General features: G+C 24.8%; 1 protein-coding gene and 1 long non-coding RNA gene across 3 annotated transcripts; both read right to left on the reverse strand.

Annotated features, from left to right (window-relative positions):
- Nucleotides 1-836: 836 nt before the first annotated feature.
- On the reverse strand, nt 837-16,386 carry LOC129615633 (uncharacterized). Of its 2 annotated transcripts, none has more exons than XR_008697475.1 (3): nt 16,355-16,386; nt 2,088-2,269; nt 837-1,967 (listed from the first exon to the last, which is right to left on the reverse strand). It is a non-coding gene; the product is annotated as an uncharacterized LOC129615633 (long non-coding RNA). The 2 variants fall into 2 exon arrangements; XR_008697474.1 differs by having other exon boundaries at nt 16,294-16,386.
- LOC129615624 (transcription factor MafB) lies at nt 13,107-16,244 on the reverse strand. The gene has a single exon (XM_055530940.1). It carries the CDS (start codon nt 15,301-15,303, stop codon nt 14,005-14,007), a length of 1,299 nt encoding a protein of 432 aa, XP_055386915.1. The 5' UTR covers nt 15,304-16,244; the 3' UTR covers nt 13,107-14,004.
- Nucleotides 16,387-17,036: the final 650 nt, after the last annotated feature.

A 17,036-nucleotide genomic window follows, 5' to 3' on the forward strand; every position in this document is an offset into this window, starting at 1 on the left:
AAATTATACACAAATTTAAGTTAATCTTCTTTTTAATTAACAATAATATAGAATTGGATAAATGAAAATAGTTTTATTCAATATTTATGTGTAACATTCGATCGGAAAATATAATATATGTTCTTTTTATTAACATTTCTTGTAAAACATTTTGCTAAATGACTACAATCTTTAACTTATGCATATTTTGATGTTTTGTTTTAGATATCATAGTATACGAATGCGGGTATATCTACAAACTAATTTCTATAGTGTGTTATTTTCTTTTCATTAAAATAATGTTTTATAGCCATTTTATGTATAATTTATTCATTTTTATAAAGAATATGATGGGTATGCAACCCCACAAATAAACATATAGTCATTTAACATAAATTTATTAATTATCAAAATGGGTAAACTGTCTGCATGACTAAGATTCACTTATATTTAATCATTTTTCCATAAACCACCTCCCTATTTTCTAAAAGACCGCAGATTATTAGATTTATGTATATATTGTATATGCTAAAAAAAAAGAAAGAAAAAATCCTTAAAAATTTTGCCAATTTGTGTTCTTTTTTAACGCAGTCTTTTTTGTAGAGTTCAAATTTTTTTTAAGTTTGATTTCGAAAATTACTGTTGATTATTAACACAACAAACGAATATTACACATCATAAATATGAAATACAGTTACATGACAAAATCTTGTAAGACAAAATTGTGTATTATGTATCTAGGACAATGTTGTGCGGGAAAAAATTTGGACGGATATATAAAAGTCAAAAACAAACATGTAATTTTGTCCATGCATATGATGTTTTATATATGAATGTAGTTTTGTTTTGTGGTCGATGTAATAAAAGTTAAATATGCTATTTAAATCTGTATGAACATTTGATAGGAAAATTAAATGGAATGAAGAATTTAAAGTTTTAATTTTTAGCGAGTACAAAAAGCATTTAACTCTTTTTTTGCCCAAACTTTAGTTTAGGCGACGGTGGCAGATAGAGAAATTAACAACCGCGAAAAATGTTACTCAGCAAAATTATACAAAATTTTAAGATTAATAACAAATTATTTTTATTTTGCTTACTCATTAAAATATTTTTTTCATAGGTCTAAGAACAAAAATTTGAACATCTTAACATATTTTCATTCAAAAATTTATGATGGTAAAAGTATATAAAAGAGCATTACAGTTCGTTTACTATTTCAAGATATTCATTATAGCCAAAGTAGTTAATTATCATCCTATTGTTCATTATAGATCTGTTATCGAATATTTTCATCTTCTTCGAAAAAGTTTCGAATCAAATAACTAAAATATGTTTTTCAACTTTAAGCGCGTCATCCATTTTTTCTGTTTAACATCATGTACTTTAATCCTGATCCTTTCCAAATATTGTTTACAAAGTTTTCCAATATGATTAAAGTTCTATTAAAGGAAAAGTTGGTAAACTCTTGAACTTTGTTGTTTTTTTTTGTAAATTGAAATTTATGATTTAATAAGGGGAAACAAGTACCTTATAAGTTAATAAATACATAATGTATAAACGCATTATAATTTGAATTTAAAAAAAATCCTAAGATAAATTTCTTAATCATAGTTTAATAAACAAATTAATGCCCACTTATGCAACTTTAACTAAACTAACTACAAAAAAAATTAATTTTTCATGTAAATTTTGAATGTTTCTACATTAACATTATTTCCAAAAATATCTACATATATATAAGTTAATTAAGTTTTTGCAATTAAACTAATTAAATTGGTTATTTATTCAAAGTTTTATATAATAAATTGAGTTGGAGTAATAAATAAATTGCTGTAGTAAATATTTTGGGACGTGAGTAAAGTAAGTTATAAATTATTTTTGTCTCCGAATATTTCTTCTTTTTATACTATGTTAAAATTAACCTTTAAGTGCACCCAATAAGCACTTCGTAGGGTGAAGTGAACAAACCTGCTATTTATTTTATATACCTGCAAAATACAAATAAAAATATTATGCTGAAAACTTCTAAAAATTTTTTTAAAATAAATTTATAATTTCAAAAAGAATAAATGTTTCTATATAAAACTTACTAAAATAGAAAAGCTTACCTATTCATTATTAAATTATATACATATTTCTTTAGCGTTTTGTTTGCATATGCAATCCTGTTTCTTGGAAAATTTACTGCTTTATTTCTAGAAAATCAATGCTTTAAATACTTAAAATCTTCAGTTTTAGCACTTTGGGTACTTTTATTCACCTTTGTAATTATTTAAGCAATAAATTCAGGCTGTATTTAATATTTTAAAGCGTAAAGAAAGATATTTTAAAGTTAAACACAAACAAAATATAAAATAGATAAATCATGAAGTATGTAATAAGAAAAGTAAGTTGAACCGTTCAATAAATGCAAGTTGAACCGCCAATTAATCAAATTAAATAAAAATTAAACATAACAACAATTACAAATGTGTAATATAAATGTTGGCAAATAGACAGTTTTATTGTCGTTCAAAGAAAATATTTAGTTAATGACTTAAAAATAGTGGAAATAAATTTTACTTTAAGCGAGTTTTTTACATAAAGCGGAAATAAAATTATATTAAACGAGTTTAAAATTACACTAAATGAAAACAGGTGCGAAAAATAAAATTTACATATGTATATCAAAATTATATAGCAAGTGGTTACGCTATATAAAGGATTGTTATACATATATTTGAATATTTCATCAACACAACGCAAACGCAGCAAAGTCAACATAAACAAAATTATTTTGTAATATTGGGCCTATGTGCAAGTATATTGATATATGTACAGATTATATCTGATTAATATTTCGTTATTACTAATCCTTTTATCAAAGCGACAAATAGAAACTATAAAACACTACTCAAATTAAGAAGAGCTTTTTATTTAACCGTTTTGATCAGTGTATAGGTTAAATTAAAATAGTAAAAGAAATTTCTATCAACCGACTCGTAACTTTGATAGCAGTAAATTCATAAACAAAATAATAAACAGGAAGGTTTTTTTTTAGACTTGTATTCACCTTGAATTTTGTGCATTAACACAGTTCTTCTTTTATTCTCCGGCCATGTAATCTTATTATTTATAACACAAAATGCATATGTATTTTGACTTTTCGTTTCAAAACTTTTGAAAACTGAGTTGAAGCTTTTTTTTCAATAATGGTTAATGGCTTTCATATTGGTCATTTAAAAACCGGCTTTTAAATAGTTAGATAAATTAATAGACGATTAACGGGAGCCGGACCGAGCCTACTTCAGCTCACAACTATTTATACCATATCAAGCGATTAATACTACATGTTCATCAAATAATTGCAAAATTTCCTTTTATGCATAAGTCAAATACAGAAAAATTAAAAAAAAACGACTGACCTATATGATATTTCATTTTAGTACCAAAATATTATTATTAACATTTTACTTTTCGTTAGTCATAAGCGATTTATTCATTCGCTTCGTCGTTATTATCGAAATATAATTATATCGTCGTTAAATCGAAATATAATTATATCCTCGAAAAAATTTATTCCAAAAATCCACTCATGGAAACTGACATAGCATGTACCAAACTTTCTTTTACATTAACCCACATCTGTTAAAACTGGATGTGGCAAAATGAGAACGTTTATTAGACTGAAATAGTTTTAGTTTAAAGCTTTAGGTGAGACACGGACAATTGTTTTGGGATAAAAATTGACAATTAATATTTTGATAACAAATATTTAAGTCTCAGTTTAATATAAACTTATATAAATAAACTTTTATGTATATACAGAATTAAATATATTATGTACATATAAATATATACTTATAATAAAAATTGTGCCACAAACTTTAAATAAAAATAATCAGGATAGTTCAGTAAGCCTAATAATTTTTCAACGTTTAATTTGCCTTTTGCAAGTACATAGTATTTAAAAAAGTTTATTGTAGTATATAGGTACGACTTAAAATTTTCAAAAGTGTTTATATCGATTTAGCAAAATCAAAAAACGGCTTTGATAAAATATTGAACGGTTTTACTTTTAGTGGAATGAATATGTGCACATTATTTAACAAAGGCGATTCATTAAAATAAATTTTATAGGTAATTTAATTAATAAAGAAAATATAAGAAGGCAAATAGCCCTCTTTAGTTATTCCCATTGTAGTTTTTATAGCTATAAAGTTCAAAAAAAAAACCAACAACCTAAATCAATGGAATAGTAATAGACATGTACATACTGTTGTATTTACTTTAATTAATATATGTATTTGCAAATTCAATACAATTGCTCGAAATCATAATAAAATTTTATAAAATGGTTAATTTAATGTTTTCAAATTAAATCATAAAAAACTCTTTACTATTGATAAATCAAATGCGATTAAGTATATACATTTTTTTTCCATTTAGGCGATCAATAAATAGACTACGTACATACATAATAATATCGGAACAATAATTATGGTATTAATATGTTCTGAAGTCTTTGTGAATCGTGGATATTGTTGTTTTATCACAAAAAGAAAGAAATTTTCTGGACTTTGAACTTTAATAGCTAAAAATAAGAAAGCTTTCAATGAAGTTGTGAAACTCGCAGTACAATATTGTCCATTTTTATGGTATCTATAATAACCTATTTACCTCTATATAATGTAATGAACACGGATTATCATTTTCACAATTTTGTTTTATACTGTTTAAAAGCAAATAGTTTTACCGGTATTTATCGTAAATAAACCCTATGTTGTTTGAATACCACCATATTTCAAATAACATATATAAATGATTTTAATCATATAATATGCTTTTGTAAAATTGCAAACATATAGGTATCAGATATGTGTATTGGAATAAGGGAATATCCACAAATATTCCCTTATTAAACGTTTTAATTACTTTATTGTTACTTAAGTAAAGTTTATAGAGTTATTGATTGAAAATTAAAAAAGAAAATTTTTAATTCTCATACTACTTCTTTTTGGTTATGTCATTGGGTTAATCCTATAATGTAGTTAATTAGGGTCTTTGTTCCTTTTATGCTAAGGAAGCATTATAACGTGGTTGGAAAATTAAAATTGCAAGCTGGTACATGAACAATATTCTTTTCTACTGTGCATATTTTTCTAAAATAAAACCTTACGTTTATAAGGTGAAATTAGTCAGTACTATTTTATGTGTGAAAATAGAATTTCATAGAGGTTTGAAAGACTAATAAACATATGATTTAATCAAATGTAAAAATAAACTAATGTAATTAATGTCAACACATAATTTTATAATATTATTATTAAATAAATGTCAATTGTTATTACACTTCCATTAAACATAACGATTTACATAAAGGTTAAAATAATTGTTTGGATCATTTATATCTTTGGATATGTTTTGGATTGTACTTTCAGCTGATGAATTTTATATATGTATGCATAGATATGTATGTACGTATATACACTTATAATTTTATATAATATATAAAAAAAATTGAAATTAAGGAGAAAAAAATCTGTTCTGCACGGACTCAATGTCTAAAAAACTTGCAAAACGGCCCTTAAAAAATACCTCAACGTAAAAAATTCTAAAGGGTTCTAGAACTTTTGTTTAAGAATATGTTTTAAAATTGATCCAGAACTCCTTGTGTAAATCTTCGTGTTTATCGAAGTAAATTATATATGAATGGCAAACTAGGCAAACAGGGCCTTGTTGAATTGAAATAATATAAATAAAATAACACAGTGAAAAAATCAGTTTCTAAAAATAAATAATAACAATAAAATATTATATACTATACATGCAATGTTTTTTGAGAATAATGCCCTACAACTTCTATATAAAATTTTGATACTATCTCCAATGATCATAAATTTTGATTAGATCTATTCTGTTAAAATTACCGCGTAGAAATCTCTTGCACGTAAGGTGCTCTTATGCATAGCCACATATAACCACAACGCATTAAATTAACAAGTATGTAATATAAGAAGGTTACAAGTTTTTAATTCAACTGTTGCGCAATGTGAAATAAAATAATTTTGTTTACAATTCATAAAAATTGAACATTCATCAAATATGAAATATCAAATTATAATTTCCTCATATTCGTGAAGCAACGTAAACATAAAAAAAATATGCATACATACATAGTGTGTATGTATATTATATGTATGTCAGTTAAAACTTTGGTTTTCATCAACATTTTTCTTTATTAACATGGAAACTTATTCAAACTTTTGACTGATCATAAATATTCGTATATTTACGTAATATGCATATATAATATTGCACAGCTATTTAAAAAAGAGCATTAATATTATTTATCTTTTCTAATCATTTCCGTACACTTTGCATATTTTGCTTTTCTGCATATTTTGCAAAAAATTGCAAATTGCGTAAACTCGCTAATTTTAAAGAAGTTGTTAAAATTGTATCACTTCTTTAATAATCGGGTTAGAACTGCTTCTTTCTTACGAAGTTGAACAACCAGCAGACGTTTTCTGTTAAATGTTCAGTTTTCTGTATACAACAAACGTGCAATATTATGAAAGGTGATTATCATTCTGCAAAACTTGCATACACATATACACATACACAAATTTGAAATAACGAACGTTGCATGACTTTATGAGGTATATTGCATCGGGAAGTAATTTTTATAGTTATTAATTTATTTAACTCAAATAGTTACTTAAAACATAAACTCAAAATATACGAAATTAATTGCTATAGTTGTTTTGTACGACTAATTATTCTTAATTTATAGTAAGTTAACAATTAATACATGTTTATAATAATATTTTTAGTTTAACCTATGATCTAATATTTAAGAATTTAAATAAGATTTGTATTTTAGTACATACTGATTTGTACTCATTGTGAAAAACAATAAATAAAAATGTTTATTTTATTGAACTGGTCATTATTAAAACTATATCGTGCCGCGAATAAATAAAAGAATTCAAATAACATTAAAACAATTGAAAAAAATTAAACCAACCCTATGATTTTCTTTGATTCCTTAGCGTCCACGTTTAATAAAATTTACAAGTTTGATGGCAAGCACTTCTGTTCCTTTTTTTAAATTACAGGTGCCCTGTCTACATTGAAAACTAAATATTTAACAACAAATTTTTAAAACAATGTTTGATTAAAAAAGTTATCCCTAATATTTAAGTGAACAAAAATTCTACCAAAATAAGAAAACACTAGAAATCTCCAAGCACATTTTGCAATATTAAATTTGTTGAAGCAGAAATGAAATAAAAGCACGCATTTGAACTTTTAAGTAAAAAATTATAAAAATTTAATATTGGATTTATCAATTGCATTTTAGTACATACTCATTTGTACTCAATGTGACAAACAATAAGTGAAAAACTCATTTTGTTGAATTGGTCATTATTAAAAGTATATCGTGCCGCGCAAAAAATACAAAACACTCTTCATTGTGTCAACAAAGATTATTGTCGCAATGGGAAATTATTTTTAACGACATACAAGTTTTCTCCCAAAATTTATTTTTGTGAATAAATTGTATAAGGGAAGATGATTAGGATTATTTTTTATTATGGTGTGAAAATCAAAATCGATTTGTACAAATTATGTGTACAAAATACTTAAACAGGAACTAGTTTAGTTAAATAAAATTAATAAAGCTATCCTGACTCTAACAAAAACTGTATAAATACTCGTAACAAGGATATTTCCAATAATAGAAATAATAAAAAAACTAAAGGTATTTTAGTGAGTTCTTCTATTTTCAAATACATATACATATGTAAGCCTTTTGTAACAAATTTCTTAACTCATTTTTAAAACTATAAGAAGCTGGTTGGGGGAATGTAAATAAAGTGTCATCGACTCAATTTTATTCATTGTTTGTGACGTCACAAAATATTACCATCGGATTATATATTCACCATCGGATAGATTGTGTACTAGGTTTTCGGGCTAATCTATTTTAGCGATATAAATATTTTTCTGAAAATTTTAATATCGTCTTCTCGAAAGATATCGAAATTAATATTTTTTTCTTAAATAGCTTGAGTTATACAATCTGATATAACAGGAACCAACATTTTTGAATAATTGGGTTAGAAAAAGGTATGGAAAATTATTAGTTTGATACTTCACAACACAAAGTGCAATAATTGTTTTTAAAAACTATAGTTTCTGTTTATGTAATTTTAAATATAAGTTTCAATTCCTTTTATAGTAATTCATAACAAAAATTATTTTTCTGATAGTGATAACTATTTTTTCAATATTATAAGGAGTTTATTTCAATGTTACCCGATCTTAAAATTTATAGATTGTTTTCAAAATATTGGTCAAATTAACATATTTTTTTGCAAATGTAGGTAAGATTATATAGTATACATTTTTAATAAGTTTTTTTTCTTTAAAATTTTTCAAACTGACCAAGCAAAAGAATTTAGATTTTTGCATTCTCATATTAAATCAATTTCGAATCGTTGTTTCATAAATTCAGAAAGGAATAGTTCAACATCTACCACATCTCCTTTCTTTTAAATAACAAAATGCTTTATTTTACAGAAATTGTATAAATTTCCGTTTATTTAAAAATTTCTAAAACACCCTTCTATGTAATTCTTGTACATATAAATAAATCTAAACCTGAAAAAAGTGTGTACAACCCATATTTTGTACGTGTTTTAACTCGCAAAATACTAACACATAATTATTATAAGCCCTAATAAAACTGAAAACACACTAAAATGAAATACCAATAATATCAAGATATATCAAACTGTTTACTCTTTGGGAATATCATTAACTTTTTTCTTTAAAATTTTATCCCTTGAATCCGAAATATTTTATACTTTATGGTCATCCTTATATTTATAGCAACATATACAAATAGTTGACCATGTTATCACCCTTTACCACAAATATGGTCTGTACTTGTTTTATAGCTACGTACTTTGAATGCTCTTTTTGTTATCAAGATTCGAGTTTATTCTAGTATTCAATTCCTGTGTAAACTATATTATTTTATAACAGTAATAGTAAGGAACACATATAACAAACATAATTTTTTTTGCATACCATATGTAAAAATATATACATTTACTTGTGCGGATTAGAATGGAGATTATTAAAATAATTTTAAAAAGAATTGAATAATAGTATTGTTTCAAACTTAAAAACAATACATTTGAGAAATACATTTGAGAAATTAGACATTGACAGAAAAGCGAAAATACAATGTACAATGTAATTTACAATTTTATAAAATTTTAGAAAAAGTAACACAATGTACGTTCTATTTTCTTGTTAATTCAAAAACAGTTTGTAACACAAACTTAGATCTTCGCTTAACTTTTTTTTCTAATAAAATGCTATACACGAAACTTTTCTAAATAAAATATAAATTTATTACAGTTCCATTTGTTACGCCGGAATTACAACACAAGTAAAATTGAAGTTTTGCTTCGATTTAAAATTATTGAAATTTATTAAAAAAATTTTTATTTGAAAAACTACATCATGAATGTGTGATAATGTAAATTTTATATTCATTTCGAAATGTAAACGTCATTGTCTCAGAAAAACGAACAGTAACCTCATATATACATACATACAGTCCTTTATAAATTTGATAACGAATTCGAAAATTCTTAAATATTAAACAAAAAAAAATATACAACTCTGATAAAAACAAAATTAAAAATGATCATATATTTTTTATTGAGTATGTATGTATATTATATATATATATTTGAATATATTCATACATGCTTTGACCATAATTGTTTCTAAAATAAGGCCTTTTAATAAAGTACAAACTACTAGGGAAAAAGAAGTAAAGGCCGAAATGATTGCGTCTATTATAGCTGCATAGTTAAATCCTTAAATGTATGTACATAGGTGCATATGTATTTCCTATTATCAAGATACTTAAAGACAATTTTATAAATATTTTTCAATTTATACACTTTGCAAATATTTAATTTTCACAATTTCATGATGTTTTTTTTCCAATGTTTGTATACCGATTTAAAAAATTGAATTAATATTTATTATAAGTTGTGTTATACATAATTTGAAAGGGTAGATGTAAAAGTCTTTTTAAATTTTTTAATGAGAGCAATAAGATCTTAAAAAATTTAAAAAATTTTTAATTAAAAGGTTAAAATTGGCTCATAAGATTTTAAAGATTATATTTGAAAGAAAGTAACTTAAATATAAAAATAAAATAAAGTTTTAAGAGTTTATTAAGAGAACTCTTAATGAAAGTTAAGAGTTCAAAATTTATTTAACGATGTTTAATGTAAAGGACCGTGTTGTGCGAAAATCTATTATACGAGTATGTACATATATAAAAAGGACTAATATAGAATATATGTAATAGTACATAGAACTAAAAATTAGTTTAAAAATTTATATAATAAGGATTTAAAAGTTATTTATTATGCAAATCTGTATCGGTCGAGATAAATGAAGGCATAACAACTGCTCTCAAGTACGCGTTAACTTGGGCTGATGTAGGGTGAAATGTCATACAGTGTAATAAATATCCGCTCAAATTCTATTGAGCTTTATTTATACATATTTTTAATCACTGAAATATAGGAGGTATAACTTTATGTTAATGGCTTCCAGAAAACATATATGAAAGAAAAAAATTTCACTTCACATTATCTCACTATCTAATTATATTTTAAGGCTTTTGTTCCAGGGAAAAATGTCAATTCAGTAGCAAACAGAAAAAATCGTTTATTTTGATTAATAAACTTAAAGTTAATATTCATAATTATTTGAAATTTAATAGCTTAACATTAAACTTATATATACGATGTATGTAATATATGTGATAAAAAAGCCACCCAAAGATTTATTTCTGTTTATAAAGTAAACAAACAAAATTCATTCATGTGTGTTTATTTCAGTTAAATTCATACTTAAGTTTATCTAAAACTTATCGGTAGCTTATTCTTGTTAAAAAATATCAAACGTAAAATGAAAAATAAAAAAAATTAAAAACGGAGCTAATGACCATAAAGTAAAATACATATGAATGTATGTACGCACATGTAGCTCAGAGAAACAATTCTTTTACATTATACGGCTATTGGTTTATTAGCATACTATATTAAGATAGTAACTGCAACATAATCTTTAAATATAATATATACACAAATATATATTATTATTATAAAATAGATATTTAAATATATGTGTATACATAATTAGATATTTATATGTATGTGCATTACAATTCTGCTGGTAGCCATGAAACTTAATGAAATATAGTTCGTCGTTTCCTCGAAAACTGGCTTGGAGGAAAATTTTAGACAAGATACAGTAACTGTCATACTTTAAATAAAAGCAGTATATTGCAATATAAAAATTTTTGGAACCTTTACACGTATTTTCTGTAACAAATAACCAGCATTCAAATTGACAGCTTTTTTGTTTAGAATTAATCTTGAAAATAACATACTTTTGATCTCAGAAGGTTTTATTCGTTAATTATATTTCCTATAAGTTTTATTTGTATGTAAGGAATCGAAGCATTGACCATCATAAATGTTGTTATTTCTTATGAAACAATGATTTTTCTCAAAAATTTCACTTCTCAAGTATTAGGCACTATTTTTCGATCATTTTTGTTGAAAAAGCTATTTTAAACTATTTGGTACAATATATGGTAGTGAAATTGTACGTTTGAAGTGCCTGTTTTACGCGCAAAAATAAAATATCTTTTTCGAATTAAAGGAATTTTTTGCTTAATTTTTTAAATTTTATTTTGGGAATTAAGATTCGAAAAATTATCAATTCATTTTGCAGAACTTTTTTTTTATTCGTGTGAACTCGTTTTCACTTTGAATAAATAAAATCTATTAACTACAAGATGATTTTACATTGTTATCAAGGAATTTCAAAACCCCGTTAACAATACTAATATTATTTTGTAATTTACCTTTGTAAAATAATTTGAAATCTGCAAAAATAATAGTATATATTTCAACGCAATATGTAAAGATAGAATATATTTCAAGTTAATTACACTTGAATTACTTATATTCCAAATTTTGAATTCCCGGAGGTTAAAACACAAATGTTTCAAAAATTGAATGTACCAATTTTTTTTTAAATTTTATTGGATCTTGAACAACCTAAAAATAAATTCGGAGAAAAAAATAGTGCTTAATATTTTTTTTTTTGGGACTTGGAAAATTTCAATGATTGTAATAAATACATATAAAAAATTTTAATTTCACATTTTTTTTATTGAGTTTAACAATTCTTAGTACTTCTTTTTAGCAATTTCTGTTGCTTCTCTCATTTAATGACCATTATTTACAAATTTTCACAATTTTATCTTACACATTAAATACATAGATATAAGTTTTTCTTTAATAACTATTTTATTATGTATAAATTTTTTTTTGTTTTTGGGTTTTTATTTTTTATATAGTATAATAAGATGTATTTATTTCTTAAAAAATGTAATAAGAAGATTTTCATTGAGATTAAAAATGCAATCTTCTATTACTTTAAACATTTTTGTATGAAAAGTTCTTGTTTATTACTTTGTTTTGATAATTTTTTTGATAGTCTTATAATTTGCAAAATATGTAAAAAAAAGGTTTTTGTTCTCAATTTTTGCAAATTTTTGAACAATTTTTGTATCACTTCTATACATTATTTTCTTATATTACAAAAATACTATTTACATGTAACATAAGTCTTAACACAACCTGGATATCGTTCACAAAAATTTTCTTAATAATTAAAATTTAATAAAACTAATTGTCAAAAAAGGGTTAATAATTAAAGATTATGTATGTGTACAAAAAAAAAAACTATATTTTAAAGTTATACATTACTCGAAATAAAAAGAAATAGGTACACAAATTTTAAATTTTCTTTAAATTACTTTCCTTTGAAATCTTAATTGACTTTCAAAAAGATATCAAAAATTTTTCTTACAACTAAATAACATTTTCGCAGTAGTTCTAAGAATTAAAAAAGTGAAAGATATTAAAGTACTATGCAAAATAATATATTTGTGTAATTTTATGAAATAACTAAAGAAAGTTGTAATAAAATTTTAAATTTCAAAAATTTACTTATCTTTACTGGAAGAAATTTTACAGTTTTCGTAAAATAATTAGACTTTTATTATATTTTCCTTATTTGAAGATATATGTATATATTTGTGTATATGAGTTCACATATTCAACTTTAATGTAATACAAGCAAAAAAAGAACAAATATATGACGTGCTTCAAATTTTAATTTTAGTATGTTTTTTTTTTAATTTAATTCTTTACTCAATGTTGCATTTTCTTTTGTCTCTGATAACGTGTAAGTGATTATCATAATCTCTAAACAACACATCAATATATGCATGTACTTAAATTTTGAAATAAAGTAATCACCATACAAGTATATTTAATTGCAACTTTGTTGAAGTTAAGAAAAATTCTACAGTAACAAACAATTCCAATAAAAATAATATACAGCTCAGATTTTAATGAGATTTATTAGGTATGTGTTAAGGTCAAAAGTAAATGACATTATAATACCTATTGCGAATCTATTAAGCTTCAGATAGTTCAAAATGTTTTAGAGATAATATTTTTTATTTGTATTAATATTTATTGTGTTACACCGAAAATTATAAAGTAAAATTTGATAAGTTGCAAAGATATACCTATTTAATTAACGAGCTGTCCAAGTGCAAAATGTTACTTTAGTTTCCTCTGCTTAGAAAAATTAAAATAGAAAAGTTCAATATAAATAAGCAACTATATAACGCAACAGCGGGCTTACAGTGAAACGAAAATTTTTAAAATTTAATTTTATGGAAATATTTATGTAAAACATAAAATAAATAAAAATTATCTTACAATATTTGAGAAAATTTCGCAAATGAAAAAGATATATTAATATTTCCCCCACAGCAAAGGATTTTTTAAATAAATTTAAGATATTTTAATATCGATTCCATTGATTTTGTTGCTGATTGCCATATTGTCGTCATACATAAAATTCAGGCGAACTTTGTCCATCTGAATGTAAATCTTGAGTTTGACCTACTTGTTGAGCTGCTATTTTCAATTGCAGTCTTTGTTTAAGTAAATCTCTTTCATGCATAACTCTACTTAGTTCGATTTTCATTTTTTGAAGATCGCTATTTAAAATTCTATTTTGCTTTTCCAATTCATGCCGCTGTTGTAAACGTTTAGAGCGACAGTTTTGTGCGTAGCCTCGATTTTTTAGCGTTCGACGCTTTTGTTTGAGTCGAACTACTTGTTCTCGAGGACAACCATGCAATCTCTTATTGAGTTCTCGCACTGTTAAAGATGTTAGAAGCTCATCATTGATAATGTCATCAGCATTTGTATAACTTGAATTACTATATTGTCCAGATGACGTTCTTGGCGAATTAGTTGATGAACGTGTCGAACAAACTGACATTGGGCGACCGTTGTGAATAGGCTGGTTATTATTCCCATTAGTATTACTGGGTAAGGTGCTATGATGATGATGATGATGGTGACTATGTGAACTAGTGTGTGTAGTATGATGATAAGAATGCATGTTAATTGGCGTTAAATGTTCCAGCTGCTGAAAATGATGCGGTTGTAAATTATTCAAATGATGTCCGTTTGACATTCCTGTACTGTTTACATATTCGCGATGTCGTTCCCAATCTTCTTCTTGGAGCAGTGTTACAGCTGCAGTGGCACAGTTTATAGGTCTGAGATCTAAAGGTGGACGTAAATCTAAAGGTTGAGGTTGATGTTCTGGTCGCATAGTTTGTGATTGTACTAACATCATCTCTTGTGAAAGTGGAGTTGTTAAATTATTTCGATTCATGTGAATATAGGATGTACTTCCCGCAGTAGAAAAACTTTGTGAATTACAATAACCATTGGGAGAACCGACAATGGGTGGTGTTTCTGGCGGGGTGGATGGTACTCCGGTTATAGCATTGTCAACTAAAACTGCCTGTCCAGCCATTGGACCATGAGGGTATAAGTTCACAGGAGATAATGTTTGAAAACGTCTTTCCTCATGATGCCATGACGGAGGAGGCAACGATGTTGTAGAAACTGGCGTTGTAACAGTAATTGCAGTGCCAACAGTTGAAAAATTATGCGTTTGAAATTGCTTCATTTTAGCTATAGGAATTTCTTCTTCTTCATTAAGCGCAGTCCATGCAAGTTTCGATGGCGGGCTTTGGTCTTCCCGCTTTACCGAAGTTGGTGGTTCATCTAAATGGTCAAGAACGAAATCTTGCACGTACTCCTCAGCAAGATGTGGATCTTCCATTTTTTTTTTGACGTGTATATATTTAAATTTTTTCTTGAATTTTTTTCTTTGGTTTTTTTTAAATGCTTGATTTGAATTTTTTGGTAGTGATTAATTAATTTTTAGATATAAGTTTTATGTCCTTTATTTTGATTTTAACAAATCAATGTTTTAACATCACAATTTTTGATTTTTTTTTTGTTATATATGTATATATTAATGCTTTAATGCACTGATTATTTTAAATTGGTATACATTTTTTCACACAATAATCTTCAAAAAATTTACATAATATATATATTTTTTTTATTTCATTTTTATTAAAATTTCATATATGTATCTATGTATTCATTTATATGTACGTGATTTGTGAGAAAATTTTTTCAATTAATCTTAAAAGCACTTTTCAATAACATTTTTTTCTTAAAAAAAAAAACATAAAAAAAATAATATTACAAAAAATTTTATGTATACCACATTACAATTATCTACAAAATTGTATAACTGTCGATTAAAACTATAATTTCGCGAATAAATTCTATCCTGTTTAACTAAAAGATATAAATTGATTAATATTTTTAAGGTGTTAACAACACAGCAGAAGTTCGAGAATAAATTTCACATATATATAATGTAGTTTTGTAGATATATTTTATATATATAATAAGTACTATAACAGTCAAGTATTATATTTATTTAACATTTGTACTTGTATGTGTGTAAAAAAGCTTTATTTATATTTTTATGCAATTATTTCGTTCGTCGAATTTTCTCTTGCAACTTAAATAATGTCCCTTGACTTTCAAATAAATATTCGTCGTCAATTGATAAATTGTACAATAGGATAAAAACTAATGCAAACAAAGGGCTTTAAATTATATCACAAATATCACTAAGTTATTGTATATGCAACGTATATTATAATATATAACTAGCAAGTAAAGTGTATAAATGTTTTCATGAAAAAGAAAAATAATGAAAAACTAAGTGAAATAAATAATTTTATATCACCAATATTTTTTTTTATTGCCATCACAATTCAAAAAAAAGGTACATTAAAATAAATATTTACATGCTATTCTAATTATTCTAACTGAATCAAAGATGAAAAATGTACTGAAATATGTATCACACAAAAGGTGAAATTCCAAATCTATCGCCAAATCAAAATCTAAAGCTTTTTCTTACACTATTATATTACATATGTACGTTCATACATTATGTATTCAATTTTCATTTCTTACTCGACTTTATTTTGTTATATGGATAAGTTCCTTAGGGCGTATAAGTACATATGTATATATTCGACTTGTTTATAACTAAATCTCCATATAATATTTTACATAAAGATTTTATAAGCAAATAAAAAGCCTTAGTAAGTCACAAAGTATCATATTTTTATGTAATTTCATGTATAGACGGATTATTCAGCTCCGCCCATTTACAGTAAATAATTTTAATGCTTTAAAATTTTATGTGTTGGTCTCACTAAGAAAGAGTGTTAGAATGCCAACATAGAAATTATTTGAACTTGTAAGCTTTGAGGATATCGAAATTATTTTCATCCAATCTTTTTGTAATATTAAAATATCCTAATATAAAATTTACGAGTTGCGCAATATTTTCAAAATGTTTAAAAAGTTTGGGGTATTGAATTTTTAAATGAGTTATATGTTTGTGTATGTACATAAAAAAGAAATATACAAAAAGTTGATTTACAAGAAAGTAAATAAAGTACATATTATATAAGTAAA

Source organism: Condylostylus longicornis, unplaced genomic scaffold (assembly GCF_029603195.1).
Source record: "Condylostylus longicornis isolate FDR11 unplaced genomic scaffold, ASM2960319v2 ptg000005l, whole genome shotgun sequence".
Taxonomy (NCBI): Eukaryota; Metazoa; Arthropoda; class Insecta; order Diptera; family Dolichopodidae; genus Condylostylus; species Condylostylus longicornis.